At 37.7% G+C, this 13,444-nt stretch overlaps 1 protein-coding gene across 2 annotated transcripts in view; it reads right to left on the reverse strand.

The window, feature by feature from the left end:
* The window catches only part of CCDC171 (coiled-coil domain containing 171), a 398,142-nt gene that overhangs the window by 266,061 nt on the left and 118,637 nt on the right, over positions 1 to 13,444 (reverse strand). For both annotated transcript variants that reach the window (XM_025359528.1, XM_025359526.1), the window contains one exon: positions 9,534 to 9,636. In XM_025359528.1, the coding sequence (XP_025215313.1) occupies positions 9,534 to 9,636 (103 nt within the window). The remainder of the gene's footprint in view (positions 1 to 9,533; positions 9,637 to 13,444) is intronic.

Genomic DNA, 13,444 nt, shown 5'->3' on the forward strand with positions numbered 1-13,444 from the left:
GTAGATTTTCTAATGTCAATTCTGTCATAGCTACTCACAATTTTTAAATTTACTATCCTATTTTTAGTTTCCTTAGACTCCTTCCTTATGTCATTCTTTTACCTGTTAATCTTATTTGGTTTTTTTCGGAGTAGGAGGAGAATTAATCTCTTTCTATTTCAGCCCATTCTTTCCTTATTAATCCCATTTGAAAAAGGTCATTTCTTTTTGTAGCCTACTGTGGACGCCAAATAGCTTCCAAATTTTATTCCCATTTCCACGGTGAATCATTTCATCACTCTGTTCTAAATGTACCAGGTACTGTTCCTTTCCCCTTGTTTTGTGGTGCTTAGTTTTTCAAAAATCCTATTTAGTTTTCCTTAATTTTTAAATGAAAAAAAGAGTAAAACCTAACCATATATAGAAAGTTTGAAAAAAGACTGTATGTATAAACTCTCCAAAGCTCTACTCTGAATCAATTACATAGTGATAAAACCCCCTCTAAGATCAATATCTGAAGCTACATGAATGTACACAGTTCCTATTATATTTTTCGGCAAGCAGCAATCCCTGAATTTAGGTGGTATCATCTCCCAATCTACTCCCTGGACTTCTGGCACATACAGTTAGATAGACTATAGGGAAAATTTTATCTCTAGTATGAACTGCTACCAATTTTTTTTGTCTTGATTCCTAGAGACAATACAAAGGAGACTTCTCAGAACTTTACCTCCAATCCCTGGGTCATTCCTGGCTGGCTGTATTCTGGGAGTTACAAGTTACAAGGAGATGGTACAGGAGTTGAAAGAAAGATGGGTAAAATACTCTTATTGCCTCAGAAAGCAGCACCTACACAGCAGAAAGATAGCTTCCCAATTTTATAGTTGGTACAGATCCTCCATTTTCAAAAGTGGGAGGATACCGTGGCAGGAGAACAAAATGTCTGTCTACTGTCATAAGATAAGCCAAAGGGAAGTTGATTGTACTTTCATTCCAGTTCTACTGACTATGTATTATATATACTCTCCCCAAGGGAGGGTGAATATTTATTTGATTTCCAGTATTACTGTGTGTTTTCAACATTTCTGTGCATTCATTAGTATGAAAGTCTGGAGCTACTTTATAGCAGGCTACCAGGCTGCTGACACTTCAAACTTGATTGTTTTACAAATCATAAATAACAACGTAGGCATGAAGCAATGCTTAATAATCAGTATTTTGGGGGTGCAGTGGCTCATGCCTATAATCCCAACACTTTGGGAGGCCAAGACGGGGAGATCACCTGGGGTCAGGAGTTCAAGACCAGTCTGGCCAACATGGTGAAACCCCATCTCTACTAAAATTATAAAAATTAGCCAGGTGTAGTGCTGGATGCCTGTAATCCCAGCTACTTGGGAGGTTGAGGCTGGAGAATTGCTTAAACCCAGGAGGGGGGGGTTGCAGTGAGCCAAGATCATGCCACTGCACTTCAGCCTGGGTGACAGAGCAAGGCTCCATCTCAAAATAATAATAATATTAATAATCAGTATTTTTTAATTACCTGAATGTTTTCTTTATACAATACTATACTCTCTACAAAAATTTAAAACTTAAAGAGAAATAAGGATAACTATAAAAACAAGATGAAACACAATGAACTGTTTCAGTTCAGTCATTTAAAATTCACGTATCCAGAAAAAGTAGGAAAGAGAGGGAGAATAATAGTATGTTTTTAAACTTTGGGATGAATGATAACACCCCATTTCTAGGAAAGTCTATGAAGTTGAGATACAACTGTAAAGTAAGGAAGGGAGAAAGTAGATAAATAATAAGAAGGCAGAAAATCCAAAGAGAAGAGAACAAGAAGACTACAAAATATGGCTGGAAATGAGTAGCAATTAGCACAAAGTTAAATGGCATAGTCTCACTTTATTCCAACTATCAACTATCTTTAACATATCTGAGTAGATGAAGCAAAATAGAAATGAGTTTCTATTGTTATCAAATTGTAACCAAAGTAGCTATGCCTGAAACAAAATATTCTGACATTTACAAGCATTCTTTGCATTAAGAAAAGTCAAAAAATGTACACTGGCATCTATTAATGATCTCATTACAAAATGTTAGAGTACTCAGTAAAGCTACTCCCTTGGATTTCATAAACTGAAACTATGAGTATAATGAAGTGGGGCAAGTTTGGTTTGTAAACCTCAGTGAATTAGAAGATCAGGGAAGCAAGAGAGAAGAAATCTGCAAATGACAACAGAGGAAACTGTGTGCTGCTCCTATAGCCATCCTCAGCTTCTCAACCACCCATGAGACTCTAGTTAAAAAAGATAACAGCTACAAGGTTCATAAGAAGAATTAAAAATTCTCAGGAGGATACTAGGTGTAGGCAATATTCCTTTATGAAAGAAGTAAAAGAGGAGAGGTGACAGGAAAAATCCAATTTGTTGTCTTGATTTTCCTAAGAGCACTCCCTGAGACTGCCCAATTCCTGGGTGACATATACATGCCCAAAGGAATCAAATGCTACTGCTTTTATTTCCTGGGATCCTTCAGCCTCTCCAGGTAAAAAGAAAAGAACACCTCTACAGTATTACAAATGATTTCCTCAAGGAAAGCTAAAGAAGGTTGGAGTCTCAGTGAACGTGAAAGTCAACCACCCTAAAAAAAATTCAAGACTGAGCCACAAGGAAGACTTTCTTTCATGAATCCTAAGAAGAAAAAGTCACAGTCTTGATGTTTGCTGATACTCTCAGGCATAGGTGAAACTATTAGAAGAAATACTCACAGCAAAAATACTACATGGGGCTGGGCACAGTGGCTTACACCTATAATCGCAGTATTTTGGGAGGCTGGGGCGGGAGGACTGCTTAAACTCAGGAGTTTGAGACCAGCCTGGGCAACATGGTGAAACCCCATCTCTACAAAAAATACAAAATTTAGCCAAGCATGATAGCATGTGCTGTAGTCCCAGCAACTTGGGAGCTGAGGTGGGAGGATCACTTAAGCCCAGAAGGTTGAGACTGCAGTGAACCATGACTGCACCAATGCACTCCAGCCCAACCAACAGAGTGAGATCCTGCCAAGAAAAAGGAGAAGAGAAGAGAAGAGAAGAGAAGAGAAGAGAAGAGAAGAGAAGAGACAGACAGAAAGACAAAGACCAAAGGAGAGGAGAGGAGTGGAGAGGAGAGGAGAGGAGAGGAAAGGAAAGAAAAGACTACATGGGTTCAAAGTAGGAAAGGATTTCCCCCACACACATCCTACTATAAGAATTTCCACCTGAAAAGACATGAGATAGGAGCAACTGTAGTGCTTCAATTTTAGCTGATAGTAGAAAGCAGAAATAGGAAATAAATGTCCCTAATGATAGAGGCAATCAAGATGACATTTCTACGATCCATGAAAGATTATACATCTGTTCCACTCGAGGTCAATCTTCCTGGTGACTCCTTATGGATGCTATCCAAAGAGCTGCTATAATTTAGAAAGAGATTCCATGATCACCTTTATAACTTCAAAACTTAAAATGTAAAATAGACCTTCAACCTGATATTAATTCATTCATATTTTTATTCATATTCAACAAATATTTTTTGAGTGACTGTTTTGTGCCAAGTACTATTCTAGCTGCTTAAAATACACTAATGATTAAAGGAGACAAAGATTCTCATCCTCATGGAACTGAAATATAATAATAAATGTTCCATATACTGTGATAGAAATGTTTGACTGCAATAGGTGCTATGGGGGAAAAAAGTGGAGCATGCAAGGGAGAGACATAGTGAGCCCAAATAACATAGGAATGGGCAATAAGCAAGCTTCATGGAGAAGGTGAGATCTGAGCACAGGCCTAAGGAAGACAAGAAAGACAGCTACGTAGATACACAAGGTAAAAAGCTTTCTGGGTAGAAGGAATGGTCAGTACAAAGGCATCTAAGGCAAGAGCATGCTTGGCGTATTCAAGAAATGGCAAGAGGCTAGAGAGGCTCAAACACAGGGAAGCAGGGGAGAGTAGTGGGAGGTGAGGCCAAAGAAGCAATGAGAAACAAGCAAGCCATTGATACCACTTTGGCTTCTAAGTAAAGCACAGGACCCTACAAGGTTTAGAGCAAAGAAATGACACACTCTAACTTAGGTTTTTTGTTGTTGTTGTTTCCGTCCAGCTTTACGGAAGTGTAACTGCCAAAAAAGATTATATATACTCAAGGTGCAAAACTTGATTGTTTGATATCCATATACACTATGAAATGACTACCACAACCAAGTTAATTAACACATCCATCACCACACTTGGTTATCTACTTATTAAACAAGTATTATGTTTACTTTCAAGTCTAATGCATAGTCAGTGGGACTATGCATTAAACTATATAGCTTCTGCCCAGCAAAGGAAACAATCAACAGAGTGAGAGACAACCTATAGAATGGCAGAAAATATTTACAAACTATTCATCAAATAAGGGACTAATATCCAGAATACACAAGGAACTCAAACAATTCAACAGCAAATAAAAAAACCCAATGATCCCAATAAAAAGTAATGTCTACTTTCAAGTCCTATCAAGTACGCTAGGATATCTTCGAGGGAAAAATCTACTTTAAATAGTGACATTTGTGTGTGTGTGTTGGTAGCACATTCTTAGAATTCATAACAAAATTAATTCAATAGTCAAGTGCTAGGTGTGCACATATGGTCCCAGCTACTCCTGAGGCTGAGGGAGGAGGATTACTTGAGCCTAGGAGTTCAAGTCCAGATTGGGCAATATAGTGAGAGCCCATCTTTAACAAATGAACAAAAAAATAATTAATTTTGTTATCTTGGGAAGAATTTTCCAGAGATCTTCTCTTTTGTAGCAATGGCAAGAAGGCAGTGGAGCTTTACCTCCTCTTTTTCTCTCGACATGGTGATTCCTCTGATGGATCTGGGCAAATTATTTTGACAACTTCTATAAAGCATTCACCATTCCAGGTGCCATTAGAAACATTTGTGATTCATGGGAATAGGTAAGTATGTCACAGGAATTTGGAAGAAGTTGATTCCAATCCTCATGGATGACTCTGATGAGTTCATTATAAAATGACAACAAAGAATTTAGGATATTACATAAATGTAGTTGATAAACCAGCAGCGGAGTCTGAGACAACTGACATCAGTTTCAAAAGAAATTGTACTCCGGGGAGGCGGAGGTTGCAGTGAGCCAAGATCGCGCCACTGCACTCCAGCCCGGACAACAGTGCAAGACCCTGTCTCAAAAAAAAAAAAAAGAAATTGTACTGTGGGTAAAATGGTATCACACAGCATGGCCTGGTACAGAGAAATCTTTCATGAAGGTAAGAGTCAACTGATGGAGCAAACTTCATCGCTGTCATCTTAAGAAACTATGTCCATATGTAGAAGAATGAAAATAGACTCCTCTTATTGTATTAAAAAATCAACTAAAAATGGATTAAAAACTCAAACATAAGACCTGAAACTACAAAACTACTAGAAAAAACATATGGGAGATCCTTCAGGACAAAGATTTTATGGCTAAAACCTCAAAAGCACAGGCAACAAAAACAAAAATAAATCAATGAGACTATGCATTAAACTATATAGCTTCTGCCCAGCAAAGGAAACAATCAACAGAGTGAAGAGACAACCTGTAGAATGGGAGAAAATATTTACAAACTATTCATCAAACAAGGGACTAATATACAAGGAACTCAAACAATTCAACAGCAAAAAAAACAAAACAAAAACAAAACCCAAATGATCCCAATAAAAAGTAGGCAAAGGACATAAGTAGACATTTCTCTAAAAAAGACATACAAATGGCAAACAAGTATATTTTAAAATGCTCAACATCACAAATCAGGGAAATGCAAATCAAAGGGACAATGAGATATCATCTCACCACAGTTAGAACGGCTAGTGGCAAAAAGACAAAAAAAAATAACAAACGATGGGGAGGATGTGGATAAAAGAGAACTCTTATATACTGTTGGTGGGAATGTTAATTAGTACAGTTATTATGAAAAATAGTATGGCGATTTCTCAAAAAAACTAAAAATAAGCCAGGCACAGTGGCATACACCTGTATGTAGTCCCAGCTACTCAAGAGGATGAAGTGGGAGGACTGCTTGAGACCAAGAGTTCAAAACTAGCCTGGGCAACATCCCAAGAGTGTATCTCCTTAAAAAAAAAGTCTGAAAACAAAGCTACCACATGATCCAGCAATCCCACCACTGATACTTATCCAAAGGAAAGAAAAGCAGTATATCAAAGGGATACCTGTACTGTCATATGTATTAGAGTACTATTCAACAATAACCAAGATACAGAATCAACCTAAGTGTCCAATAATGGATAAATGGATAAAGAAAATATGGTATAAGCCAGATGCTACCATACCTAAAGTCCTAGCTATTTAGGAGGCTGAGGCAGGAGGATTGTTTGAGCCCAGGAGTTCTAGGCTATCCTGAGCAACACAGCAACACACTGTCTCTAAAAAAATAAAAGAGTATGTGATGTCTGTGTGTATATATATACATATACACCCACATACAGACACATAATGGAATACTATCTAGCGATAAAAAGAATGAAATCCTGTCATTTGTAGCAACGTAAATAAAACTGGAGGTCATTATGTTAAGTTAAATAAGCCAGGCGCTGAAAGACAAATATCCTATGTTCTCACTCACACGTGAGAGCTAAAAAAGCAGATCTCACAGGGGTAGAGAGTAGAATGGTGGTTACTAGTGGTAGTGTGGAGGGTGGTATTGAAGAGCGGTAGATTAATAGGTATAAACATATAGCTAGATAGAAGATATAAGTTCTAGAGTTCAATAGCACAGTAGGGTGACTACAGTTAACAACAATATATTTTATATTTCAAAATAGCCAGAAGATTTGAAATGTTCCCAATAGAAAGAAATGCTAAATATTCAAGGTGACCAGTATCTTCAATACCCTGATTTGATGATTACACATATTTTATGCATGTATCAAAATATCACATGCCTCATAAATGTATATCTAAGTATGTAAAATTATTATGTATCCATTTTTTAGGGAACAAAAAAGAAATTGCCATGGCTAACGCACCCTTCAGCCACCACCACCCTGATCAGTCAGCAGCCATCAACATCAAGGCAAGACTCTCCACTAGCAAAAAGGTTATGACTCACAGAAGGCTCAGATGATCGTTAGCATTTTTTGGCAATAAAGTAAATAAAGGTATGTGCATTTTTTGACATAATGCTCCCACAACTTAATGGACTACACTATAGTATAAACATAACATTTAAACATACTGAGAAGCCAAAAAATTCGTGACTCACTTTTTTGCTTATGTAACAAAAACCCAATCTGAGTAGAAACAGAGCCCATTATAAAGGCACAGAGCTGTTTTATACAAGCCAATAGGAGGAATGAAACCAGGTCCCAAGCAGTTATGTGAATCAATTTGGATGTAAACTAAATACTCAGAAGGGGTCATCTGCAAGATAATTTAATGAAGAGACTACAGAAATGTGTACAGGTTAACAGATTCCAAAAGGTATGATGAGGCACCAAGAGCAAGCTAGAGTAGAAAACGAATATTATGTCTTAGCTAAAAGGTCAAGTGGACAGAATGTCACCATAGTCCAACAAGAGCCACAGCCATGAGAGAGGGTCCACCCAACAGGCACTGCGGCTGCTGAAAAATGAAACCACTGCCAAAAATGCAGTGGAGCAGAGGAAGCAGAGGAAATAAATATCTTGACTGCTTTCTTTTCTCATTTCCTTAATCTCCTGCGGGTGCACCTACTGTCCAAACCCAACCAGAAGCCAGAAGGCAAAGGAGCACAGATCCACAGAAGTCAGCCTCCCAAGGCACACAGCAAAATGGAGAACAGAGGAGAATGGATCAGTGAGGGAAGAAGGGTGCAAAAGAGAGAAAAACCAGCACAAAATGGAAACATGTTACCACTCTGTAACAATCCAAAAATCACTAATTCACTAGCACGGTCTTTCCCAGAAACACATTCCCTGTAATATACAAAGTATGCATCTATACAGAAAATTAGGAAGATAAAAAAAGGATGGTTAATAAAAGAATAAAAATAAAAATTTTAATAGAAAACTCTGTACGCTTAGTAATAACTTATGAGTTGCTTTGTTACCAACTATTTTACTTTAAAACTCAAACGAGACATGACCACATTATTCTTAGCTTTTCTAATTCAACTCTGAAGAAATACTAAAATAATATTGAGGCATATGATATACTATGACAATATTTAACAATTTTTAAAGATCCTAACACCATTAAACACCACTGATACATCTCAATAATAAAAAAGTATCAGTGCAAAGGAAAATTTTCTCCTCCAAAGCTGCAATAAATATAATTGAAACTGGATACCTATACCTACTTTTATGACACTTTTATATCCTTTGATTTGTCCATGATAACAAATTATGATACAGTAATGCTTTTGGGAAAAGTTTACATAAAAACAAAGATAGTTACACATTAATTTCATAAAAGCTAAAAACATAGAGACTTAAAACATAGACAATAGCAAAGCACACTACATTTCTAATAGCTTACCAACCGAGAAATCTACAGATCCAGAAGGTAAAATATGAGCCTTGATGAGGTCCTTCCAAGTTTTCAAGGACAAAAACTTCCTGAACTGAAGAGTTATCTAAAGCACTTATTTGCCAAATTGCTGTTAGATTCCTTTTAAAATTTGTTTTTTTAAAAGAACAGTCCTGCAGCTCAATTTTTAAGAGTGAGAAATTTAATTTTATGTGCCTCTTGAAGAACAGAATTGTGTTAGAAGACCACCAAATAATTCAAGGCTGACAGTAGGGCAAAAGAAAACTGAGGTAGAAAAGTATTTATGTCAAAGCTACTATAGCACACATAATAACATAAACACAAAACACTAAGAAAGTGGAAATAGTGAACAGAATTCATTAGCCAACCATTGCTTTTGCTAGTTCTCAAAATATGTCTACCTAATTAATATACAATTTTATAGCTCTTTATCATATGAAGTGGGCTAATAACTACAACTAAAATATTTCACCTAAGCATTCTTATCTGGACAGTATATGTATATGGCAGTAGGAAATGAAAACCAGCTTAGAAAACCGGTTTGGAAAGTATAGAACATGCGCTATGCTACAGCCTGTGTCCTACATAACCTTTTAAATGCATGACCTTTAAGTTGCTGAAGGTTGCCTCAGAATTTGGCTCAGTTTGATCGAAACATCTGTTCCCCTTGCAGGTATACTGTAAGGACTTTTTTCTCAGTTGGATTCAGAACACAGCAAGTGAGCCCTTGTCTGTCCAATCACACAGACCCCAACACTTGTAAATCAAGTTCTGGGAGGACAACAGCAGGTCCACATTCCGTCACCCTTTCTCAGCCAGCTAGGCCAACTGACTGCTGTGAGAACTGCTCTTATCATGTCATCAAATCAAAACATGTTGAGATGAGGGACTGTAAGAGGCATCTGCAGAATTCCCAAAATGTAGTGACTTTGGAACATTGACAGATGCATCTGTCATTTTATACCTTCAACTAACCTGATGTCCACTGGCCCGACACAGTAAAGCTGTCCAAGATCGATTCCAATTCTTTCACGTTATTTTCACATGTCTCTACTAGGAAGGCCTGGTGCTTCTTAGCCTTTTAATTAAGAAAAAGAATTACACATAATAAGGTCACGTATTATAAGAGGGGCAAATTTTTAGTATGAACATATATAACACAAGTATAAACAAGATAATGATTCCATTCAAATATATTATTAATAAACCATCTTTCTCTCTTAATCCTACCTTTTACTTGGCTTAATGTAACACTGTACAAGGTCTTATTAACAATTTGCTGAGGAGTTAGTGCTGGCACTATTCTAAGTGTTTTATATACAGTGATTCATTTTATCCTCACAATAACCCTATCATGGAAAGGCTATTATTATCCCAATTTTAGAGATAAGAAAACTGAGACAGAGGAATTATGGAACACTTAAAAAAATCATGACTACAGTCATATGGCAAGTTGCCAGATGGCAGTCAAAAGCGAAGACAGTTAAGACCAATCTGAAGTTACTGCAGCAGTCAAGTCATAGTAGCTTGGTCTAGGGTATTGACAGTGAAAGGAGAGAAGGGGTAGGGAATGGAAGCAGTGGACAGAGACTTAGAAGGTAGAATGGCCAGACTTTAGTAAAATTGCATTGGGTTAGACCACACTGATTGGACTGGACTAAACTGGATTGGATTGGATGAGGATAAGGGAAGTACTGAGAAAAAGAAGAGCTGACACTGATTCCAAGGTTTTAAGTTAGATGAACTGGGTGGATTTCAGTAGTTGAATCAGAATAATGATGGTAGAGGGGGTCTTGTTTTGGCTATTTTTGTTTGTTTACTTGCTTGCTTCTTTTTGGCAGGAGATATCAATCATGAATTCTGTTTTAACCATATTCCACTAGAGATACCTAAGACACTCTGCACCAGCACAATGCCTGTCAAGTAACAGGTCCCAAATAAATATATTTGAATGAACAAATGGCAAATAAAGTAGAAAAATATGGGAGGTGGCTGAATATAATTGGCGTAAATGTTAGAAGTAGGGTCAGGTATAGGTTTGGGAATCATCTGTAGATACCGTCTGAAACTTGCCTTAAAGTGTTTGATGGGAAATGAAAAAAGCCTAGGACAAGTCTTACGGAACTCCAGCAATTTAATAGACAGAAAAGAAGTCAGCAAACAACACTAAAAAAAGAAAAAGAAAAACAGAAGGGGATAACGTCATGAAAACCAAGATGTGGGAACATTTCAAGAAGTTCAAGAAGAAAGTTGTCAATCATGCCAATTCAAGCAAAATGGAGACTAAAAACTGGATCCTGGGGTTGGAAGTAATTGGTGACCTTGGTGAAATGTTTCACTGTGTTATAATAATTGTCACACAGACTGGAATAAGTTAAAGGAGTAAGCCTGAATTTTTTTCTTGACTGAGAGATGAGTAAATAGAAACAGGAAGTTTAGACAACTCTTTCTTGGTAAGAAGGAAGGTGAGATAAAGGGCAGTAGTTGGAAAGGAGGGAAGAGTCAGAGATGAGTTTTGTCTTTAATATATGAGAAACTTAAGCACATTTAAAAGTTGATGTGAAAGGTATGTTTATAGATACAGAAAAAAATGGAAGAATAGATATTATAAAACAAACTTACATCCTTAAAATATGTAAAATTAATTGATGTTTGTTTAGATGTCAGCTCAATTATCACTTCCTCAGAAAAACTGTCCTTTACCTACCTGACTATATCAATTCTTTCTCTATCACATTCACCTCAGCACTTATCACAATTATGATTCACTTTTATTTGAGTTGGTCTTTTATTAATGTGTCCATCTCATGGAATTTAAGCTCCATGAAGGGAGTGTCTCTTTTTTTTTTTTTTTGTCCTCACCAGTATATCCCCAGTGTTTCCCCTAAGCAATACCTAGTTTCTAAAATAAGTGTTAAGTAGTTAAATTAATTATACCATGTTATCAGCAGAAAAATCAATTAGGATTCATCCACACAGACTTTAAATAGGAGGACGCTCTTCATCAATGAAAAGATATCTAAGTTATCTTGTTCAGCTAAAAATAAAAAGGGAAGTAGGTTGACAATATGCTTAATATGATGCCATATGTGTGAAGTGTGTGTGTGTACCTATTTGTAAATGCAGAGAGAATCTCTACACAGAATCTTTTTTTTTTTTTTTTTTTGAGACGGAGTCTCATCCTGTCACCCAGGCTAGAGTGCGGTGGCACGATCTCAGCTCACTGCAACCTCCGCCTCCTGGGTTCAAGTGATTCTCCTGCCTCAGCCTCCCAAGTAGCTGGAAGTACAGGTACCTACCACCACGCCCAATTAATTTTTGTATTTTTAGTAGAGAAGGGGTTTCACCATGTTGACCAGGCTGGTCTTGAACTCGTGACCTCAAGTGATCTACCCGCCTCAGCCTCCAAAAGTGCTAGGATTACAGGGGTGAGCCACCAGGCCCGGCCCAGAATCATTTTTAAAAGTAGTCATTATGGTTGTCTATGAGAAGAGAATCTGGGTGGTTAAAAGAAAGATTTCATTTTTCACTGTAGAACTTTTTTCTATCTTTGAAATCCTGTATCATATGCATCTATTATGTATTCATCAAAAAGTTAATTTTTTTAAAAGAGTAAAAAGTAAATAAGCCAACAAACAAAAAATGACTTGTCTTTTTTTTTTTTTTTTTTTGAGAAAAAGTCTTGCTCTGTCACGCAGGTTATAGTGCAGTGGCACAATCTCGGCTCACGGCAACCTCCACCTCCTGGGTTCAAGTGATTCTTGTGCCTCAGCCTCCTGAACAGCTGAGACTACAGGTGTGCGCCACCACACCCAGCTAACTTTTGTGTTTTCAGAAGAGACAGTGTTTCACCATATTGGCCAAGCTGGTCTCAAACTCCTGGCCTCAAGTGATCCACCCGCCTTAGTCTCCCAAAGTGTTGAGATTACAGGCGTGAGCCACCACACCTGGCCAAAAACTCACTTTACCATGGCAGATAGACACGCGGGCTGTTATTGTGATATAAAACACTCAAGAAGTCCAGATGGAGACTTCTGGAAATTAGCAAAGCACAGACTCACAGGTCAATGTAAGGCTGGGTGCAATGGCTCACTCTTGTAATCCCAGCACTTTGGGAGGCCAAGGCAAGAGGATCAAGCCCAGGAGTTCAAGGTGAGCCTGGGCAACATAGTGAGATCCCACCTCTACAAAAAAAACAAAAAATCAGACAGGCATGGTGACATATGCCTGTAGGCCCCAATTACTCAAGAGGTTGAGGTGGGAAGATTTCTTGAGCCCAAAAAGTCAAAGCTGCAATGAGCATGACTGCGCCACTGCACTCCAGCCTGGGCAACAGAGCAAGACCTTGTCTCAAAAATAAAATAAATATAATACAACATAAATAAGTCTAAATAAAATATATTCTTGCTAATGGCAATCAAAGTTTACCTTAAAAAAACATAGTATTTATAAAGCACCAAGTTTATATATACATATAAAACATATATTTATAGGTATTTTTAACTATTAAATATTTAAATATTCTATTAAATTATTTAAGTATATTATGCTCAGAGTAAAAAAAATATCAAATAGGCCGGGCGCGGTGGCTCAAGCCTGTAATCCCAGCACTTTGGGAGGCCGAGACGGGCGGATCACGAGGTCAGGAGATCGAGACCATCCTGGCTAACACGGTGAAACCCCGTCTCTACTAAAAAATACAAAAACTAGCCGGGCGAAGTGGCGGGCGCCTGTGGTCCCAGCTACTCGGGAGGCTGAGGCAGGAGAATGGCGGGAACCCGGGAGGCGGAGCTTGCAGTGAGCTGAGATCCGGCCACCGCACTCCAGCCTGGGCGACAGAGCCAGACTCAGTCTCAAAAAAAAAAAAAAAAAAAAAAAAAAAAAAA

The sequence above is a fragment of the Theropithecus gelada genome, chromosome 15 (assembly GCF_003255815.1).
Source record: "Theropithecus gelada isolate Dixy chromosome 15, Tgel_1.0, whole genome shotgun sequence".
In the NCBI taxonomy this organism is placed as follows: Eukaryota; Metazoa; Chordata; class Mammalia; order Primates; family Cercopithecidae; genus Theropithecus; species Theropithecus gelada.